This window comes from Salmo salar, chromosome 09, assembly GCF_965601325.2.
Source record: "Salmo salar chromosome 09, fSalSal1, whole genome shotgun sequence".
Classification (NCBI taxonomy): domain Eukaryota; kingdom Metazoa; phylum Chordata; class Actinopteri; order Salmoniformes; family Salmonidae; genus Salmo; species Salmo salar.
The window spans coordinates 115,673,010-115,696,063 of NC_138299.1; the positions used below are offsets into that span (position 1 = coordinate 115,673,010).

Below are 23,054 nucleotides of genomic sequence, written 5' to 3' on the forward strand. Positions count from 1 at the left end.
AAGGGCTATATAAATAAATTTGATTTGATTTAGTGGCAAATGTGTTAAATTATAGCCCTGGAATAAAAGGGATAATCAACTCGTGGCTCTATGCGTTCTTTGGAACATAATGCAACTCCAAAAGCGTGTCGTGGAACACACCTTCCACGTTGTTCATTATTTTCCATAGAACGCATAGCCTCTTGTTGATTGTCCCTTACAAAATAAAATTATAAACCCAGCAAAAAAAGAAACATCCTCTCACTGTCAACTGTGTTTATTTTCAGTAAACTTAACATGTGTAAATATTTGTATGAACATAATATTCAATCACTGATATATAAACTGAACAAGTTCCACAGACATGTGACTAACAGAAATTGAATAAATTGTCCCTGAACAAAGGGGGGGGGGGTGTCAAACTCAAAAGTAACAGTCAGTATCTTGTGTGGCCACCAGCTGCATTAAGTACTGCAGTGCATCTCCTCCTCATTGACTGCACCAGATTTGCCAGTTCTTGCTGTGAGAGGTTACCCCACTCTTCCACCAAGGCACCTGCAAGTTCTCGGACATTTCTGGGGGAATGGCCCTAGCCCTCACCCTCCGATCCAACAGGTCCCAGACGTGCTCAATGGGATTGAGATCCGGGCTCTTTGCTGGCCATGGCAGAACACTGACATTCCTGTCTTGCAGGAAATCACGCACAGAACGAGCAGTATGGCATTGTCATGCTGGAGGGTCATGTCAGGATGAGCCTGCGGGAAGGGTACCACATGAGGGAGGAGGATGTCTTCCCTGCAATGCACAGCGTTGAGATTGCCTGCAATGACAAGCTCAGTCCGGTGATGCTGTGACACACCGCCCCAGACCATGACGGACCCTCCATCTCAAAATCGATCACGCTCCAGAGTACAGGCCTCGGTGTAATGCTCATTCCTTCGACGATAAACGTGAATCCGACCGGGGCGGATTGGGGCGGTGTGTCACAGCATCATCGGACTGAGCTTGTTGTCATTGCAGGCAATCTCAACGCTGTGCGTTGCAAGGACACATTTGTTCAGGGACACATTATTCAATTTCTGTTAGTCACATGTCTGTGGAACTTGTTCAGTTTGTCTCGGTTGTTGAATCTTGTTATGTTCATGCAAATATTGACACGTTAAGTTTGCTGAAAATAAATGCAGTTGACAGTGAGGACGTTTCTTTTTTTGCTGAGTTTATAACTAGTAATCTAACAATTTTACAACTACCTAATACACATATCTAAGTAAAGGAATGGACTAAGAATATATGGATGAGCAATGACCGAGCGGCATAGGCAAGATGCCATAGAGGGTAAAAATGCAAGATATGTAAACATTAAAGTGACCAGTGATCTATTTATTAAAGTGACCAGTGATCTATTTATTAAAGTGGCCAATGATTTCAAGTCTGTATGTAGGCAGCAGCCTCTGTGTTAGTGATGGCTGTTTAACCGTTTGATGGCCTTGAGATTGAATAATAGCTTCTGTCTTTCAGTCCCAGCTTTGATGCACCTGTACTGACCTCGCCTTCTGGATGGTACCGGGGTGAACAGGCAGTTGCTCGTGTAGTTGTTGTCCTTGATGATCTTTTTGGCCTTCCTGTGACATCGGGTGCTGTAGGTGTCCTGGAGGGCAGGTAGTTTGCCCCAGGTGATGCATTGTGCAGACCGCACAACCCTCTGGAGAGCCCTGCCATTGTGGGCGGTGCAGATGCTGTACCAGGTGGTGATACAGCCCGACAGGATGCTTTCAATTGTGCATCTGTAAAAGTTTGAGGGTTTTAGGTGACAAGCCAAATTTCATCAGCCTCCTGAGGTTGAAGAGACGCTGTTGTGCCTTCTTCACCACACTGTCTGTGTGGGTGGACCATTTCAGTTTATCTGTGATGTGTACGCCGAGGAACTTAACTTTCCATCTTCTCCACTACTGTCCCGTCGATGTGGATTGGGGGGTGCTCCTATGCTGTTTCCTGAAGTCCACGATCATCTCCTTTGTTTTTGTTGACGTTGAGTGAGAGGTTGTTTTCCTGACACCACACTGCGCCCTCACCTCCTACATATAGGCTGTCTTCTCGTTGTTGGTAATCAAGCCTACTGCTGTACAGGAGGGGGCTGAGCCCGCACTCTTGTGGGGTCCCAGTGTTGAGGATCAGCAAAGTGGAGATGTTGTTTCCTACCTTCACCACCTGGGGGCGGCCCGTCAGGAAGTCCAGGACCCAATTGCACAGGGCAGGGTTAACACCCAGGGCCTCAAGCTTAATGATGAGTTGAGGGTACTATGGTGTTGAATGCTGAGCTATAGTCAATGAACAGAATTCTTACATAGGTATTCCTCTTGTCCAGATGGGATAGGGCAGTGTGATGGCGTTTGCATCGTCTGTGGACCTATTGGGCCGGTATGCAAACTGAAGTGGGTCTAGAGCGACAGGTGAGGTGGAGGTGATGATCATTGACTAGTCTCTCAAAGCACTTCATGATGACAGAAGTGAGTGCTACGGGGCGATAGTCATTTAGTTCAGTTACAGTTAACGTGACTGGTACTATGCATGGGACGTACAGGATATTGATGGGCCACATTATGACCCTATTGACAAAATCTTCTCAACTGCTCGCGGTTGTTGGAAACAGCAAGGCAGTTTTATGTCAGAATGGCTTACATTGCTTTGTGCATTTCTCACCATTGACAAGATATTTACATTATGAACACAATTGTCTGACAGGACCACACCAAGAGAGCTGACTGTGCAGTGCCATGTATAGTGGCCCCAATTTTGCGCTTTAAGTGTTAAATTGATTAAAGAACAGGCTTTGTTGTATTTATTTAGTGACAGGGTGCTGGAAGTTTGGGTTCACTTAGAAATGTCATTATTTTTTAAAGAAAAGCAAAAATTGTCCATTAAAATAACATCAAATTGATCAGAAATACAGTGTTGACATTGTTAATTTTGCAAATGACTATTCGATTTAATGGAATATCTACATAGGCGTACAGAGGCCCATTATCAGCAACCATCACTCCTGTGATCCAACGGCACATTGTGTTAGCTAATCCAAGTTTATCATTTTAAAAAGCTAATTGATCATTAGAAAACCCTTTTGCAATTATGTTAGCACAGCTGAAAAGCGTTTTCCTGATTTAAAGAAGCAATAAAACTGTCCTTTAGACTAGTTGAGTGTCTGGAATATCAGCATTTGTGGGTTCGATTACAGGCTCAAAATGGCCAGAAACAAAGACCTTTCTTCTGAAACTCGTCAGTCTCTTCTTGTTCTGAGAAATGAAGTCTATTCCATGCGAGAAATTGCCAAGAAACTGAAGATCTCATACAACGCTGTGTACTACTCACTTCACAGCACAGCGCAAACTGGCTCTAACCAGAATAGAAAGAGTGGGAGGCCCCGGTGCACAACTGAGCAAGAGTACAACTGAGCAAGTGTCTAGTTTGAGAAACAGATGCCTCACATGTCCTCAACTGGCAGCTTCATTAAATAGTACCCACAAAACACCAGTCTCAACGTCAACAGTGAAGAGGTGACTCCGGGATGCTGGCCTTCTAGGCAGAGTTCCTCTGTCCAGTGTCTGTGTTCTTTTGCCCATCTTAATCTTTTCTTTTTATTGGCCAGTCTGAGATATGGCTTTTTCTTTGCAACTCTGCCTAGAAGGACAGCATCCCGGAGACGCCTCTTCACTGTTGACGTTGAGACTGGTGTTTTGTGGGTACTATTTAATGAAGCTGCCAGTTGAGGACATGTGAGGCATCTGTTTTGCGGGTACTATTTAATGAAGCTGCCAGTAATGGGCCTCTGTATGCCTATGTAGATATTTAAAAAAATTATATATAAATCAGCCATTTCCAGCTACAATAGTCATTTTCAATTTTAGAATAACTTGTGTTGAAAAAGGACTGGGAGGGAAAAATATATTTCTCCCATGGGCAAAGAAATTCAAAAGTGGTGATATAAAAAATATTTTGGACATTAACAATGTCTACACTGTATTTCTGATCAATTTGATGTTATTTTAATGGACAAAGAAATGTGATTTTCTTTCAAAGCACATGGTTTGCCCTTGGATTTTCTGTTTTTGCAGAGCAATTTTGTGATAAGAGCATGATTTGTATGACTAACAATGCAGGCAGAGGCATTCCGATGCCTATGTCAGCCTACCTAAGGCCTGAAGGACCTTTTGAGCAGATAATGATGGACTTCATTGAGCTTACTCCATGCCAGGGGTATAAGTACTGCCTGGTTGATGCCTTCTCTAAATGGGTAGAAGCATTTCCTTGTAAGCATGCCACAGTAATGGCTGTAGCAAAGAACCTACTAAGGGAAATCATCCCTAGGTGGGGTCTGATGTCCAAATTAATGTCAGACAATGGCTCTCATTTTGTCAATACTGTTATTCAGAACTTCTTTGACAGTTTGCGGATTGACCTGCGAACACATTGTAGTTATCATCTGTCCAGTGGTGGTCTCGTAGAGAGGTCCACGTGGGTTCACGCCAGCCACAGCAGGAAGGTTCCCCACAACCCAGATGAAGATGTACCAGCCGATGTCGCATCGTAAGCAACCCCAGTGGCCATGGGAGGACCAGGACCAGACTCAACACGTTTGTTGTTTTCGTGGTCAGCCTTCTCAATGCCGCTGATGTATGGGCCCTGGGAGTAGCAGAACAACCAAGAGTGAGAAGTGGCCACAATGCAACTGAAGTATACAACACCAGCATAGTCCCATGGCAGGACTTAAACAACAGCCGCTCCAGCTTGAGCCAACGGCAGGCTCAGGATGGGAGCCCAGTAAACAATAGCCGCCCTTATACCAGAAGAAACAGGAGGTCGATGCATCCACTTGACGAGTATCACAGCCGGAATCACGAGGGGAACACTTGGTGGTCACTGTTTAATCTTACAGAAAAAACTGAACTGATGGTAGAAGACACCTTCTGCTATGTGTGTAGTCTTTTTCCACACTCAGCGATCTCACCATTCCTACAGTATTCAGTAGAGGCCAGTATTAATGACACTATGTGCACTGAAGGTGCTCTTATCAAATTAAACTTCATGGGGTAAAACTTTGAGGGACAAATGATGATTTGTCATCGACAAAGAATATGAGAGGCGGATTTGACTGTGCATCAAAATTATTTTACAACCTAGACACCTTGTACCAGAACCTATTCTAATCCAACCCTGGCGAACCCCATTCCGAACCTTCTATTGTCACAACCCAAGTAATATCTCCGTACCACAATTAAATTCATTCTATATGGGAATGTCAACATAATTACAGTGTCTTCCCAATAGGATGTGGATGGATAAATGGAACATGCACTACTAGCATTCCTGTTAAACTTTATATGAGGTACACTACTATTCACACAGAAACATTATTGGATCTGTGGTGAAAAGACATACCTTTATTTACCAACACATTGGACAGGGTGCTGTGTTTTTGGTCAACTAAATATATCCACTGTTATGCATTAAACCAACTGCTCCATTCCAAGCAGATTAAGATGGGTTAGAAGGAGCATTTCACAACTGAATGACGTTCAAACTGAGTCAATACGATCCTCAAAACTTCGTTTTGGTGCGGGTTAATTCCTTGGTATGGGGCATCGGAAAATGGCGGGGGTTCACGGCGGGGGTTCTGTGAATGGTGCTCCTAAGGTAGAGTTAAGAGCATACCATCATGGTGACCCTGTGGAAATATTGACAGTCTCAACGAAGTGATTACCTTGTGTGTGGTGATAAAGTGTGTACTGATGTTTAAATTCATAGATAATTCTGTACCGGTTTCATCCAGCATCTTCACACGGTCATTTGCTGTTCTGGGATTGATTTGCACTTTTCGCACCAAAGTACGTTCATCTCTAGTAGACAGAACGCTTCTCCTTCCTGAGCGGTATGACAGCTGCGTGGTCCCATGGTGTTTATACTTGCGTACTATTGTTTGTACAGATGAACGTGGTACCTTCAGGCGTTTGGAAATTGCTCCCAAGGATGAACCAGACTTGTGGAGGTCTACAATTATTTTTCTGAGGTCTTGGTTGATTTATTTTGATTTTCCCATGATGTCAAGCAAAGAGGCACTGAGTTTGAAGGTAGGCCTTGAAATACATCCACAGGTACACTTCCAATTGACTCAAATGATGTCAATTAGTCTAACAGAAGCTTCAAAAGCCATGACAATTTTCTGGAATTTTCCCAGCTGTTTAAAGGCACAGTCAACTTAGTGTATGTAAACTTCTGACCCACTGGAATTGTGATACAGTGAATTATTAAGTGAAATAATCTGTCTGTAAACAATTGTTGGAAAAATGACTTGTGACATGCACAAAGTAGTATCCTAACCAACTTGCCAAAACTATAGTTTGTTAACAAGAAATTTGTGGAGTGGTTGAAAAAGTAGTTTTAATGACTCCAACCTAAGTGTAAGTAAACTTCCGACTTCAACTGTACATTTTACAGACAGAGTATATTTCACATTTGTTATCTTGTTATTAGCCGCACCCTTCAGCTCCATTCAACCCCTTTACATCTCTCTTAACACCATCCATATTGGATTTCTATTTGCCATTTATTTTTCAACTGTGCTGTGATGCTTCACAAAAATTCTGGATATTTCTATTCTCATAGCTTCTATAAATTAAATTTAAAAAATTGCTAAAATAATTATATTATTGATTGATTGACTATGACTTTTCAAATCATCCAGTATTGCTATCTGCAGCGTTAGCTCCAGGTAAATGTTGCTATTCCTCGACCTGTGACCAAAAACAAGTCATATTTTCTTATCACAATTTGCTTTAACCAACTTTGGTCTTTAATGCTGGGCCGACAGACAAGTTACTTACTTTCCCCCCTTTCCACTTGCCTCTTCCATTTTTGTGGTAATGCACTATTAGTTGTTCGTAATTTTGGGTAGAGCAGACATTTCCATATACTTGTGTTAGCTGCATGTGTGACAACTCCACCAGTCCGATTTTATGATATCAATTACAAAGATTATTTTTCGATAATGTTTTTTTTTTTTTATCAATTAGTATATTTGAGTTTACCCACATTTGTTATTTGTTCTGTCTTTTCTGGTGGATTAAACTGAAATTGCAACCAACTTTCCATGGCTTGTTAAAAAAATTAAGATATTTTTGAGATTATTTCGTTTTCAAGTAACCGAATATGACAGGTTGTAATCTGAATAAAGGGAAAAGGACATTCTTGAACATGGGGTGAGACATAATTTGCTAGAGAACTAGTTCGGATTTAACTATAATTTTTAAATTGCTGATGCCTGTAGTGAAAGGTCTAATGCTTTAATATTTAATCATTTCTGCCCTCCGAAATCATATTCATTATATAAATAGGCCCTTTTAATTTGGTCTGGCTTGCCATTTCAAATCAAATGGAATATTTTTTACTCATATAATTTAAAAAGCAGGTTGCTAGGTGTAGGCAAGACCATAAGCAAATAGGTAAACTGTGATATGACTAAAGAGTTAATCAGGGTGATTTTTCCACAAATATACAGGTATTTTCCTTTCCATGGTAGCAAGATATTATCTATTTTTGCTAACTTTCTATAAAAATGTATTGGAGTGAGAATTTTTTTCATTCAGAATATGTATACTGAGTATGTCCACAGCCCCGTCAGACCATTTTATTGGTAAAGTAGTATTTTTTGTGATCCAATACGTAATTTTTTACATTTGAACATTTTAGTCATTTAGCAGACGCTCTTATCCAGAGCGACTTACAGTAGTGAATGCATACATTTCATACATTTATTTTTTATTTTTTTCTCTTCCGTGCGGGGAAAAAACACACAACCCTGGTGTTGCAAACACCATGCTCTACCAACTGAGCTACAGGGAAGGCCATAATAAAGTGATTCGGGTGAGGTGGCGTAAAATGTAAATGTGATTCCTCCTTTAAAAGTTGCATCATACTACGGCACACCCTGCGTGCTGCTGCAGCATTCTGTGTCACGTCATTTCATTCTCAGCTATTTCTTCTGTTATTGCAAGTTATTGCTAGTTTGACCACCAGAGGGCATCTTTGAGAGCATTTGATTTGAGAAGCATTATTCCATATTTGCGTTACCAGAGAAAGTAAAACCTTTTTGTAATAACATAGCAAATGGGATTGATTTTAAGAAATTTGGCTTAATTAATTTGATTTAATGTTATGATACCATTCAGAGAAATTGTCAGTTTGTAAATTCAGACCGTTTCGCTCTCGGAGAGCACACTGGACGTTTGGGCCAAGGAGTAGGGTTGATTTGAGCGTTTTGGCCTTACAACAGCAGTCAAGCACCCAAGCTAACGTTGGCTAGCTACTTCCAGAAACAAATGAGACCACTTTGACAATTTTTACTCGCCCTAGCAGACCTGGTAAGGCCGTCGTTTTGAAGTAATCGCGAAAAACCGGCATTATTTTAGTGCATTTTTCACCCTGCCAGCTCCTATTAGTTCTATTGAGCACCGTGGCACCGACTCGCCTTCCGAACGTTCTATTCCCAGCTTATTGTTTAACGTCACAATGCCTGCTTCGCTATTGTTAGCAATAGCCTATAGTTAATATACTGGCAAGTTTGATGTATAACTAGTAACGTTAGGTAGCTAGCTAACATACCGGTACAAACTGCTGTAATGATATGCTATGTGGTTCGTAAGGAAAGCGTAGCTAACAAATTGTCAGCCAACATAACGTGTAAGGTAACTTATTTGAAAAGTCATTACTTTTACATTGAGTAGCAAGCTACCCCTTGGTCATCAGGGCAAATCTAATCTGTGATGGGGGGGGGGGGGGGGTTCACACCTAGCTCGGCTATTAGACTATTCTTTAGTAAAGATTGAATAGTCTATTGTTCAGTTCCCCAACTTGCAACAAAAATTGCTGTTCCCATCTCATTCCTTTCCCACTTCCATGCGTCATCATTCTGCTCCTGAGTGGCTCGCTTGTGGGCGTGCTGGCAGGATATGGCAGCATTTTCGGTTGTGCGTCAAGAATTCTGCATACAGTAGCACCTTTGTACGAAGGTGTGGTTATTCACAGGAAACGTGTTATATTCTATGGAGGTACATTTGTCTTTTTGTCGAGAGCAAAACCTTTTTTATTTTAAATCAAAAATAATTGTTCTGAAAGCAACTTTTTTCCGACAAAGTCAAAGCGGACACCTACGAAGATGGCATCTCAGGTAAGCAGCACTGGGCTGTATTGACGTATCCTAAAAATGGCATCTGTTGCTTTAGATTGAACGGTCATATCTCAGTTATTGTTTTCTTATCTATAAAAAATGATCTGTTTTCTTCACTTTCTGTTGCTTTAGATTGAATGGTTGAAAATGTAGATATTGCCAGATGTTCACTGTCCGAGGAACAGGCCGTGGAAGCTTTATTGCTGGTAAAAGTGTCCATAACCAGAGGTAATTAAACTGTTCTGTTATTTTTATCTCTTCCTCTCTGGAACCTGTCTCACATTCATGAATTAAAAAAAAAACTTAATGTCAGCTGCTAATTTTCAGATTTACCCCACATCAACACAGCCATTTTTACTGCATTCTCTTATGCTAGCTGTTGCTGCCAAGTCATGATTTTCCTGGGGGTTAGCCTTGCAATAACCAAGTGGTGAGACACATAGCCCTCTATTTAAATGTTTCAGGTACACTCCGATAGGTGTCTGCATCACATACAGTATCTATTGTTTGTCCTCGTGTCTGTTTTTCAGCATAAAGTATTCTGTAGCCACTTTGCGTGGACACACACACACACACAATAAGTCTCTTCTTCACTTCATCCCTCTCCCCCTTCTCCCTAAATCCTTTAGGTTATATCAGCTGTTTTGGTAAACCCCTCCCTCATCTGAACTGGCTGACACAGGGCACAGCATGATCAGAGATGAGCAGTCACTTGGTCGGGTCAACAGGAAGTATTATTAAAGATGCTTTACATTGAAATACAGAAAGATGTAGTAGTCCCAGAGTTAATGATCCAAGGTCAGTTTTGCATTTCACCTGCTGATGATGATTATGATGACAATGTGGTAGAATTTTAAAAACAAGGCTTAATCATGCTCTCTCTCTATCCATCTGTCACTCGTCTGAAGGTATGCTTTGATGTGAGAGTAAGTCAGTCCCGTCATCGCCACCTCACCCGCTCTTAAGATAACCGTCGAGCCAACTGAGGGCCCAAGGCTGGTTAGGAGACACCGCAATTGTGATGAACAGAGAATATTAGGGTAGCACTGTAATTCATTAATCATATGCTGTCTGCCTCTGTTCTTACCCCTTTCCCTCTTCTACACCTCTGTCTTCCTCATTTTATAATGCACACCATATGTGCATTGAAGTACAGATTGAACATGTATTTATAACACCTGGATAATGAACTTTCAATAAAGCGTTTCACATTCTCCACTGGTTGAAATTAAGTATCTCATTGAAATACTACACCTATCCTGTGTCCTCAGATTAATGCAGATGAAGGGAGTTAGATATGCATAGGAAGTGTAGTGTACTGTTTTTCTGATCATATGAATTACAAATCAGCCTTTACTTAAATCATGTTTCTAGTTTATTGCATAGTTACTTACAATGTGTAATCATTGATGTCCCAGGAGCAGGAGTGGTAAACACTGTTGAAGTGTATAATTGTAATACATACATGCTGACACAGCATCATTCAAATAATGGAGTTTGATACACCTGGTATTGGATACGACTGAAAAAGAATGTCTCACAGAGATTCATACCTGAACCGCACCTTTATTTGCCAAGGAAGAGTACATGATCAGTGAATATATTCAATGTACAGGCTACAATGTGGGAATCTCATGCATGGTAATAACTACAGTACATGAATATATAGGACTTGCATCCTTGGCACAATAAAGTTATTATACTCTATCCATAGGCTTCATTAATGCCATTCAGACTTGAAGTTGATACAACAACTATGATAGCTGAGGTTCACACACAGATCGGCTACACATCCATAGGCATACAGTTATTTTTATCCTCCACTGCACAATAAGCAAGTACTTAGCTACCTATGTTACTTCAGCTGCATTGCAAGGAAAGCTTACACAATTGTACATTCAATTTGCAGTAAATGCTTTAGCTAGCTAGATTCTTTACATTCTCTGTTTCACAAGACGACAGCCTGGTTTGCTGGTTCTCAGGAGTCCCTAAAACATTAAACACAAATTAATTATCCTAACACTAGCTAGCTGCCTAATGTTAGCTAGTGAGATAAGTTCATTTATGAAAATCGCTATTTAGCAAGTTAAGTACAAAAAAATATGCACAAATGTTTGTCTCTACATTAACAAACATATTCCTCTCAATTGTACATTTTTTTGCTTGACTCGTTATGAGGTTATAACTTACATCTGGTTCCACCGTAATGTTTTGTCAGCCATCTTTGTTGAAGAATGACACGGCAAGGGTGGCTCACGTCAAAATTCGTCATTGGAACCACTCGATATGATTAGTCATATAAAAACCTTGCGGCATAATGAGTGCTCTAACTCCCCCTTGTGGTGGTCTGGACCAGTGAAGCCATGACGCTGGATACCTCTAAGTCCAGCGGTGCAAGTTTGCAACTTTTAAAGGAGGAACCACTGTAATACACTCATAATTTAAGCCCTGGATTTCTAATCCCTGAATATTATTGTTGGATCTGATTTTAACAGCTAACTTTGATGGCAATAATAAATAGATATGCCGATAGTGGACAACCTTGTTTTACTCCTCTTGACAGTGTAAAACTTCCTGCGATGTATTCATTATTTACTATTTTACACCTAGGGTTACTATACTTAACTTTAACCCATTTTATAAGAGATTCTCCAAAATGGAAATATTCCAGGCATTTATATATAAACTCCAGTACTTATATTATCTCCAATGTATCGTCCATGTAAAAAATCTGTCTGATTAGGATTAATAATATCCAACAATACCTTTTTAATTCTATGCACTATGCAATTTGCTAGAATTGAAGTGAATTGAACTGGTGTAAGAGGCCTCCAATTTTTAAAATGGACTGGATCTTTATAACTACCACTTGGATCCTGTTTCAGTAATAACGAAATCAGACCTTCTTGTTGAGTGTCCGATAATCTACCATTTATATAGGAGGTTAAAACATGGTAATAACGGTCCTCTGAGTATATATAAAAAAAGGTTTGGTATACTTCCACTGGTTTGCCATCCAGCCCTGGAGTTTTCCAGAACTTAAAGGCTTTAATTGCGTCAAGAAGTTCCTACCCTGTAAATTTGGCCTTCACATGAGTGTCTTTCTGTACAGCTGTTAATTTTACATTATTAATAGGGGAAAAAAATCATATGCTTAAAGTACTTTACTTCCTCTTTCAAAATATTGTTCGGTGAATCATGGGTGATGCCATCATTTGTAACAAGTGTAACAGCCATACTGCTCATTCTGTGTGTGATTTCCTGCAAGACAGGAATGTCAGTGTTCTGCCATGGCCAGCGAAGAGCCCAGATCTCAATCCCACTGAGCATGTCTGGGACCTGTTGGATTGGAGGGTGAGGGCTAGGGCCATTTCCCCCAGAAATGTCCGGGAACTTGCAAGTGCCATGGAGGAAGAGTGGGGTAACATCTCACAGCAAGAACTGGCAAATCTGATGCAGTCCATGAAGAGGAGATGCACTGCAGTACTTAATGCAGCTGGTGGCCACACCAGATACTGACTGATACTTTTGATTTTGACCCCCCCCCCCCCCCCCCCCCTTTGTTCAGGGACACATTCCATTTCTGTTAGTCACATGTCTGTGGAACTTGTTCAGTTTATGTCTCAGTTGTTGAATCTTGTTATGTTAATACACATTTTTACACATGTTAAATTTGCTGAAAATAAACGCAGTTGACAGTGAGGACGTTTCTTTTTTTTCCTGAGTTTATATATCTTTTTTAAAAATCCTGCTTATCTTCATTTCCATAATTCACATTTGTAATAATGTAGGTAGTTCATGCAAAGGATTGTTACCTCTTACCAGGATTGCCATTACAAAAATTACATTTTGGCAAGCAATTAATTATTATTTTTGCAAACAATTATTGTGATTCATCCTATATTGTCCCTTACATCTTCACTCCCTAGCAACAGTTGTGGGATACAGACACACACACACACACCTTTCCCCCACAAACAACCATACAATCAGATGCTCCATCCCAGAGTCCAACTGAAGAAAGGACTTGATTTACGAATGCATACACAGACATGAAAAATTTAGCAAAAACGGGTCCCCCGTTGTGACCATATTCCCAAGCATCTCTGTGTTGTCAGACCTTTGATGATTTTATGCCACCAGGGCCACAATAATATGCCCCCTCTCTGATTGTCCGAGTGTGACCCCCTCCCCATTGGTTACTGCAGCTAGTGTTGCCAGCACTGCCACTGCCTGGGTGGGGACACCCCACTGGAATCTCCACCGGCTAGGTACAAGGTCTTCAAGGTTCTCATTAGCAGCTTTGAGAATTTCCTTGAATATTATGCTCTCCCACCAGGGGGATTTGGCTTTGCAGGACCAACCCTGCCAGGCAGGCTCAGAATGTTGAGGGGACGGTGCTGCTTTAGTAGGTCTCAGACCACATTCATCTTTCTGATTTGACTGCGTATAGGCTACTTACAGTAGGCCCATAAAACAGATAAGGACTTCTCGTTAGCGTATGGGTCGCTCAGGTATAGGGTTGTTCCATCATGATAGGCCAATAAATAAATCAACTACATTTATAATATATTTTAAAATGTATATCCCACATCTGCACAAAATTGAAAGCACTCATAACCCCTGCTCAAACACACATGGGCTCTGGGATTTGCAACCACTATCCTTTTTGACTCACCCAACTGCAGACTTTTCCAAACACCCCATCTTCCATCACATTTACATTTACATTTAAGTCATTTAGCAGACGCTCTTATCCAGAGCGACTTACAAATTGGTGCATTCACCTTATGATATCCAGTGGAACAACCACTTTACAATAGTGCATCTAAATCTTTTAAGGGGGGGGGGGGGGTTTAGAAGGATTACTTTATCCTATCCTAGGTATTCCTTAAAGAGGTGGGGTTTCAGGTGTCTCCGAAAGGTGGTGATTGACTCCGCTGTCCTGGCGTCGTGAGGGAGCTTGTTCCACCATTGAGGTGCCAGAGCAGCGAACAGTTTTGACTGGGCTGAGCGGGAACTGTGCTTCCTCAGAGGTAGGGGGGCCAGCAGGCCAGAGGTGGATGAACGCAGTGCCCTTGTTTGGGTGTAGGGCCTGATCACAATACTCCTGCACATACCCACATACTGTGTCCTCTGTGTTCTCTCTTCCATGTTGATTCAGTACTTGTGTGTTCCAGTTCCTTGTATTTGAAGATGTATAATTTTGCTAATTATCCTTTCTTCTAATGCTGTCTTATCAATTCATAAAATACTATAAATGGAAAGTCTAATACTAATTATTTTCCAACATTCCCTACCTAGAATGGTATAGTGTAGTTGTAGTTTTAGTTAAATTGTTGTATTTTATTGCTTTTCTAAATCTCTTTTTTTATTACAATCCCGACCATGGCTAATATTGAGTGTTCCATAATTAGAATCCTCTATGGGAACTTTGTAATATTTAGAATAGCCATGGAGTAGTTGTGTCTCGAACATTTGGTTATCAATATACAGTTTATCGACTACGAGAGCTACACATTTCCCTTTTAATGTATTATCATTGAAGATTGGGTACAGAACTTTGCGCAGTTCTGCAATTTCCTTTGGGAAATGCCTATTACCATGCCAGCAAGTCTTTTAACCATTATTTTATCATTAAAGAAATGATACGGTGTACAGGTTCAAGTTGGATTTTGGCGACAGCTTCGCGTGGGATCTAAAGCGCTGTAAGGAGGAACTAACTACACCGCCGGGAACTTCTTTCTCTTGGATACCAGTAAGTACCAGATTTTCTCTCATGGATCTAGATTGTATGTCATTTTTTATTTATTTAACCTTTATTTAACTAAGCAAGTCAGTTAAGAACGAATTCTTATTTAGAATGACGGCCTACCGTGGCAAATTGTGCGCCACTCTATGGGACCCCGAAGCCTGGATTCGAACCAGGTACTGTAGTGACGCCTCTTGCACTGAGATGCAGTACCTTAGACCGCTGTGCCACTCAGGAGCCCCAAGTAAGGCTTCTCTCAGAAAGATGTTCTCCTTTTTAAGTTAATTAACGTCCATTTCAATCTTATAGCTTGACATCCGTTTCAGCGTGTTTTTTCATCTCCATTGTCGCAGCTTTTCCGTCATTCATCTCGAGGCTCGCCTTCAACCCCTTTATATCTTTCCTAACTAAGTCAAGTATGCCCAGTTTGTCATTTATCAATTTTAACAGATCAGTTTCCACCCTTACCATTCCCGGTGGTGAAAAGCATAAATCGTCTGTGTCCTTAGAGTCGCGATAAACACTACTTTTGAGTTGGGGTAAGAACCACCTCCAAAGCGGCCAAGCAGAGGTCATTCAAGCAGGCAGAGAGCAAGAGGACAACAATGAGCTCGGCCGAGCGTGAGGCACACGTGCTGGAGTCAGCCATACGAGGACAGTACATCTCACAAAACACACAATCACTAAAATACATGTCATGTACCAAATGTGATGAGGCAGTATGTAACTCTTGCACAACTGTTCTTTATACCAGCAGACAAACGGGTAATGTCTTGCGTCAGCTGAGGAATGACTCAGCCCTGATTGAGTAATTCTGTCACAGAGGAGGCATGGGGAACGACTGAGGCACAGCAAAGACGTCAGCACACACTGCTCAGAGGAGGGAGCAAGAAAGCAGATAGAGGTCATTTTTAAGATTAGGATAAAGTATTGTAGAATATGGATTGTTTGCAAGATTTGACTCAAGTTTCCCTTTACAAACAATGTAGTCTGAAAATTCCTTTAATTAGTAAATTACATTAGTAATAATACATGGCAGTGTTTCCAATACGCATTTAGCAGTGATGCACCGCCACTGCAATAAATATATAAACACACAGTGCCTTTGGAAAGTACAGTTGAAGTCGGAAGTTTACATACACTTAGGTTGGAGTCATTAAAACTCGATTTTCAACCACTCCACAAATTTCTTGTTAACAAACTATAGTTTTGGCGAGTCGGTTAGGATATCTACTTTGTGCATGTCACAAAGTGCATGTCATTTCTCCAACAATTGCATGTCATTTCTCCAACAATTGTTTACTGACAGATTATTTCACTGTATCACAATTCCAGTGGGTCAGAAGTTTACATACACTAAGTTGACTGTGCCTTTAAACAGCTTGGGAAATTCCGGAAAATTATGTCATGGCTTTAGAAGCTTCTGTTAGGCTAATTGACATCATTTGAGTCAATTGGAGGTGTACCTGTGGATGTATTTCAAGGCCTACCTTCAAACTCAGTGCCTCTTTGCTTGACATCATGGGGAAATCAAAAGAAATCAGCCAACACCTCAGAAAAAAAATTGTAGACCTCCATATGTCTGGTTCATCCTTGGGAGCAATTTCCAAATGCCTGAAGGTACCACGTTCATCTGTACAAACAATAGTGCGCAAGTATAAACACCATGGGACCACGCAGCCGTCATACCGCTCAGGAAGGAGAAGCGTTCTGTCTTCTAGAGATGAATGTACTTTGGTGCAAAAAGTGCAAATCTATCTCAGAACAACAGCATAGAACCTTGTGAAGATGGGAAACTGGTACAAAAGTATCTACACTGCTCAAAAAAATAAAGGGAACACTTAAACACAATGTAACTCCAAGTCAATCACACTTCTGTGAAATCAAACTGTCCACTTAAGAAGCAACACTGATTGACAATAAATTTCACATGCTGTTGTGCAAATGGAATAGACAACAGGTGGAAATTATAGGCAATTAGCAAGACACCCCCAATAAAGGAGTGGTTCTGCAGGTGGTGACCACAGACCACTTCTCAGTTCCTATGCTTCCTGGCTGATGTTTTGAATGCTGGCGGTGCTTTCACTCTAGTGGTAGCATGAGATGGAGTCTACAACCCACACAAGTGGCTCAGGTAGTGCAGCTCATCCAGGATGGCACATCAATGCGAGCTGTGGCAAGAAGGTTTGCTGTGTCTGTCAGCGTAGTGTCCAAAGCATGGAGGCGCTACCAGGAGACAGGCCACTACATCAGGAGACGTGGAGGAGGCCGTAGGAGGGCAACAACCCAGCAGCAGGACCGCTACCTCCACCTTTGTGCAAGGAGGGGCTGGAGGAGCACTCCCAGAGCCCTGCAAAATGACCTCCAGCAGGCCACAAATGTGCATGTGTCTGCTCAAACGGTCAAAAACAGACTCCGTGAGGGTGGTATGAGGGCCCGATGTCCACAGGTGGGGGTTGTGCTTACAGCCCAACACCGAGCAGGACGTTTGGCATTTGCCAGAGAACACCAAGATTGGCAAATTCGCCACTGGCGCCCTGTGCTCTTCACAGATGAAAGCAGGTTCACACTGAGCACATGTGACAGACGTGACAGAGTCTGGAGACGCCGTGGAGAACATTCTGCTGCCTGCAACATCCTCCAGCATGACCGGTTTGGTGGTGGGTCAGTCATGGTGTGGGGTGGCGTTTCTTTGGGGGGCCGCACAGCCCTCCATGTGCTCGCCAGAGGTAGCCTGACTGCCATTAGGTACCGAGATGAGATCCTCAGACCCCTTGTGAGACCATATGCTGGTGCGGTTGGCCCTGGGTTCCTCCTAATGCAAGACAATGCTAGACCTCATGTGGCTGGAGTGTGTCAGCAGTTACTGCAAGAGGAAGGCATTGATGCTATGGACTGGCCCGCCCGTTCCCCAGACCTGAATCCAATTGAGCACATCTGGGACATCATGTCTCGCTCCATCCACCAACGCCACGTTGCACCACAGACTGTCCAGGAGTTGGCGGATGCTTTAGTCCAGGTCTGGGAGGAGATCCCTCAGGAGCATGCCCAGGCATTGTAGGGAGGTCATACAGGCACGTGGAGGCCACACACACTACTGAGCCTCATTTTAACTTGTTTTAAAGGACATTACATCAAAGTTGGATCAGCCTGTAGTGTGGTTTTCCACTTTAATTTTGAGTGTGACTCCAAATCCAGACCTCCATGGGTTTATAAATTGGATTTCCATTGATTATTTTTGTGTGATTTTGTTGTCGGCACATTCAACTATGTAAAGAAAAATGTATTTAATAAGATTATTTCATTCATTCAGATCTCAGATGTCTTATTTTAGTGTTCCCTTTATTTTTTTGAGCAGTGTATATCCAAAGTAAAATGAATCCTATATCGACATAACCTGAAAGGCCGCTCAGCAAGGAAGAAGCCACTGCTCCAAAACCGCCATAAAAAAGCCAAACTACGGTTTGCAACAGCACATGGGGACAAAGCTCATACTTTTTGAAGAAATGTTCTCTGGTCTGATTAAACAAAAATAGAACTGTTTGGCCATAATGACCATCGTTATGTTTGGAGGAAAAAGGGGGATGCTTGCAAGCCGAAGAACACCATCCCAACTGTGAAGCACAGCGGTCGCAGTATCGTGTTGTGGGGTGCTTTGCTGAAGGAGGGACTGGTGCACTTTACAAAATAGATGACACCATGAGGGAGGAAACTGATGTGGATATAATGAAGCAACATCAAGACATCAGTCAGGAAGTTAAATCTTGGTCGCAAATGAGTCTTCCAAATGGAAAATGACCCCAAGCATACTTCCAAAGTTGAGGCAAAATGGCTTAAGGACAACAAAGTCAAGGTATCGGAGTAGCCATCACAAAGCACTGACCTCAATCCTATAGAAATGTTGTGGGCAGAACTGAAAAAGCATGTGCGAGCAAGGAGGCCTACAAACCTGACTCAGTTACACCAGCTCTGTCAGGAGGAATGGGCCAAAATTCACCCAACTTGTTGTGGAAAGCTTGTGGAAGTACACCTGAAACATTTGACCCAAGTTAAACAATTTAAAGGCAATGCTACCAAATACTAATTGAGTGTATGTAAACTTCTGACCCACTGGGAATGTGATGAAATAAATGAAAGCTGAAATAAGTCACTCTCTCTACTATTATTCTGACATTTCACTTTCTTAAAATAAAGTGGTGATCCTAACTGACCTAAGACAGGGAATTTTTACTCTGATTAAATGTCAGGAATTGTGAAAAATTTTGTTTAAATGTATTTGGCTAACGTGTATGTAAACTTCTGACTTCAACTGTATTCAGACTCATTTAGTTTTCCCACATTTTGTTACATTACCAGCCTTATTCTAAAATGGATTCAATAAAAACATTTCCTCATCCATCTACACAGAATACCCCATAATGGCACAGCAAAAAACAAGTTAAGAAATGTTTGCAAATTTATGTGGATATATTGAAATAACATCAAGACATCAGTCAGGAAGTTAAATATATATATATATATATATAGCAGTCAGACCAGTTCCTATGATAATCGAAATTGATCTCAGGTGCATCCTGTTTTCATTAATCATCCTTGAGATGTTTCTACAACTTGATTGGAGTCCACCTGTGGTAAATTTAATTGATTGGACATGATTTGGAAAGGCACACACCTGTCTATACAAGGTCCCACAGTTGACAGTGCATGTCAAAGCAAAAACCAAGCCATGAGGTTGAAGGAATTGTCCGTAGAGCTCCGAGACAGGATTGTGTTGAGGCACAGATCTGGGGAAGGGTACCAAAAAAATGTTGCAGCATTGAAGGTCTCCAAGAACACAGTGGCCTCCATCATTCTTAAATGGAAGAAGTTTGTAACCACCAAGACTCTTCCTAGAGCTGGCCGCCAGTCCAAACTGAGCAATCGGGGGAAAGGGGCCTTGGTCAGGGAGGTGGAAAAGAACCCGATGGTCACTCTGACGGAGCTCCAGAGTTCCTCTGTGGAGATGGGAGAACCATCCAGACGGACAACCATCGCTGCAGCACTCCACCAATTAGGCCTTTATGGTAGAGTAGCCAGACAGAAGCCACTCCTCCATAAAAGGCACGACAGCCCGCTTTGAGTTTGCCAAAAGGCATTTGAAGAGTCTTAGACCATGAGAAAAGATTCTCTGGTCTGATGAAACCAAGATTGAACTCTTTGGCCTGAATGCCAAGCATCACGTCTGGAGGAAACCTGGCACCATCCCTACGGTGAAGCAAGGTGGTGGCAGCATCATGTTGTGGGGATGTTTTTCAGCAGCAGGGACTGGGAGACTAGTCAGGATCGAGGCAAAGATGAACGGAGCAAAGCACAGAGAGATCCTTGATGAAAACCTTCTCCAGAGCGCTCAGGACATTAGACTGGGGCAAAGGTTCACCTTCAAAGACAACAACGCCCCTGAGCACACAACCAAGACAACACAAGAGTGGCTTCGGGACAAGTCTCTGAATGACCTTGAGTAGCCCAGTGAGAGCCCGAACTTGAACCAGATTTAACATCTCTGGAGAGAACTGAAAATAGCTCTGCAGCAACGCTCCCGATCCAACCTGACAGAGCTTGAGAGGATCTGCAGAGAAGAATGGGAGAAACTCCCCAAATACAGCTGTGCCATGCTTCTTGCGTCATTCCCAAGAAGACTCGAGGCTGTAATCGCTGCCAAAGGTGCTTTAACAAAGTACTGAGTAAAGGGTATGAATACTTATGTAAATGTAATATTTCAGCAAAAATGTATCAAAACCAGTTTTTGCTTTTTCAACAATTTAATCCATTTTCAAATAAGGCTGTAACCTATCAAAATGTGTTGAAATTCAAGGGGTCTGAATACTTTCCCAAGGCACTGTATGTAGAGTTTATATAGCACTTTTAATGGATCCAAGACACTTTACAATAGTAACAACAAAAATACAAAACATTTTTTACTAAATGGTATAAAATAGGAACAGGGTTGAAGAATGTTGTAGCAGTGGAGGAAGTGTCTAGGGCCCATTAGCCAAGGAAATACCTACCCAGTACCCACTCTTGTAAATCTGATAACATACGCCTAACATGAGGAAGTGCACAAGGAGATCTAGAAAGAGGGGGCATGACCAGCTTAAATAACCTCAATGTCCAGAGGCATACGAAGTGCAGACAATGGCCTGTCAGGAAAAAAACTGTACCTTGTATGAGAGGCTGTATTTAAATCTGTCTGAATGAAGGTGGCACATTGCCTGTTTCTGATCTTCTCCACAGCGCTTCTCAGCACGTGTGTGCCTGCCCCTCCCCTTCCCAATCACCCCCTGCTCACGTTTCTATTCTCACATTGCACAAACACAGCCATCAAGCCAATACGGTGCCTATTAGTCCCCCGCATCACAGGAAGCAAACGTGCTATAGGCTGCCACTGCCAGTGAGGCTGTAAGTGGGAGGGTCAAAGTTATGTAAACAATTGAAGCCAGGCAGCAGGAGGATGTGGGGTCTGCTAGAGATGGAAAATAACAAATAATATACTGGCAAACATGTTGAGGGGTCTAGTGTGGTTGAGGATGGAGAAGGAGAAAAATTTGGTTTAGAATTTAAAAAAAGACTGAACAAAAAATATATTTTCATGATAAACAAAAAAAATAAGAGAAACCCCTCTCCTATCCTGCTGACGAACACTGACAGGGAAAGAGGAGGGAGGGGTTGACAAAAACACACAAACACAAAGGGTTGAGCACTTGGAGCAACAAAACAACTGTTCCTCTATTTTAACAGGGAACTGCCATAGGTCCTTGTCACAGTGGTCCACTCTGCAAAGAGGAAGAGAGCCACGGCCCCACTAAAAGTTTCCAACATTTAAAAGAAAAATAGGATGACTATGAATAACAGTTGATGACATGACAATAAAATGCAATAATGAATCATGTTCTCGAGTAGGGTGGACTTGTGCCACAGACTTGTTGGGACAGAACTAGGCTTGAGAAAGGACTACGTTCTGAATAGGATCAATCCAACCGCCAATACTTGTGATATTTGAAGGATATTTAGCTGACTCAGCACAATTCTACAGCTCTCCCAGTCCCACAACTATTTCAACGTCAGGCCCATTACCCTTATGCCATACAAAAGACAGTGGGTGCTTGACAACTTGGATGCAGAAACCAAATTAGCAAAATAGCTGTGAAAAATGGCATGTGCTTATCAAACTAATCAATCATCTTTTATTGCAATTACTCAAACACACCCAGACTGAGTTATGCAGAGAAAGAAACCTATACACAGAGAAAGCAAGCATTTACAGGCATAGGACCTAATGAGAAAGAAACTGAACATGTCATTCAACCTGGCCATTATGATAATAGATCATCACAAACATTAAAATACCACCACACAAACTCACCTGGACCTTGGCGAGATCGTATGGGGTGACCTCTGTGCCTGGTAAAGTGTCTCTGCTCTGCACGGCCCGGTACACAGGCCCAGGTACCAGGTAGTCCTTTCCCAAATCATGCTCTTTCATCTTCTTTCACCAACATAGGAGCTGACTGGCGTTTCCTCGCTGTGCTTTGTTTTCAACTAATTGATATGGAACAACAGGACAAGTGGTGTCATATATGAAAACATGGACGACTACAGACAATCAGCATTGTTATTAACACTAAAAGTTCCGTTTGGTTGCTTGGAGGCACTTGTCAGGTGTTTGTTGAAATGGTCAGCACCTCATCATCAAATAAGGTATTTTCCACTTAAGGACAGGAACAATGATCCCATCCTATACATTAGCCTTCTAGGCTGCCTGGTATGTGGTAAGGGAGTGAGAAGGATGACTCAGAAATGCTCAAATGTATTGGATAGCACAGTAATGAAACTGGTGATGCAGAGTGCATTTGAGGCAGTGGCAATACCCGTTAACAGTGATACTGTCCCAAAGATATACAGATGTTGCAGAGGGGCCAATTGTAAGGGGGGAATTATATTTCAAAGGGTTAGGGTTATCTATTTCCAAACCTTTTTGCAGCGCATGTGCTAGATTCCCTGCTGCTTCCTCTTCCAAAATATTTCAAAAACAGAAGGGAGTTGTGGATTTATTTATTTTTTATATCTAAG

General features: G+C 41.8%; 1 protein-coding gene across 1 annotated transcript in view; it reads right to left on the bottom strand.

Annotated features, from left to right (window-relative positions):
• Positions 1-23,054, bottom strand: part of LOC106612343 (ATP-binding cassette sub-family C member 5) — a 92,507-nt gene that overhangs the window by 68,897 nt on the left and 556 nt on the right. The window contains exon 2 of the mRNA XM_014213393.3: positions 22,348-22,523. Within this exon, the coding sequence (XP_014068868.1) occupies positions 22,348-22,467 (120 nt within the window). The 5' untranslated portion in view covers positions 22,468-22,523. The remainder of the gene's footprint in view (positions 1-22,347; positions 22,524-23,054) is intronic.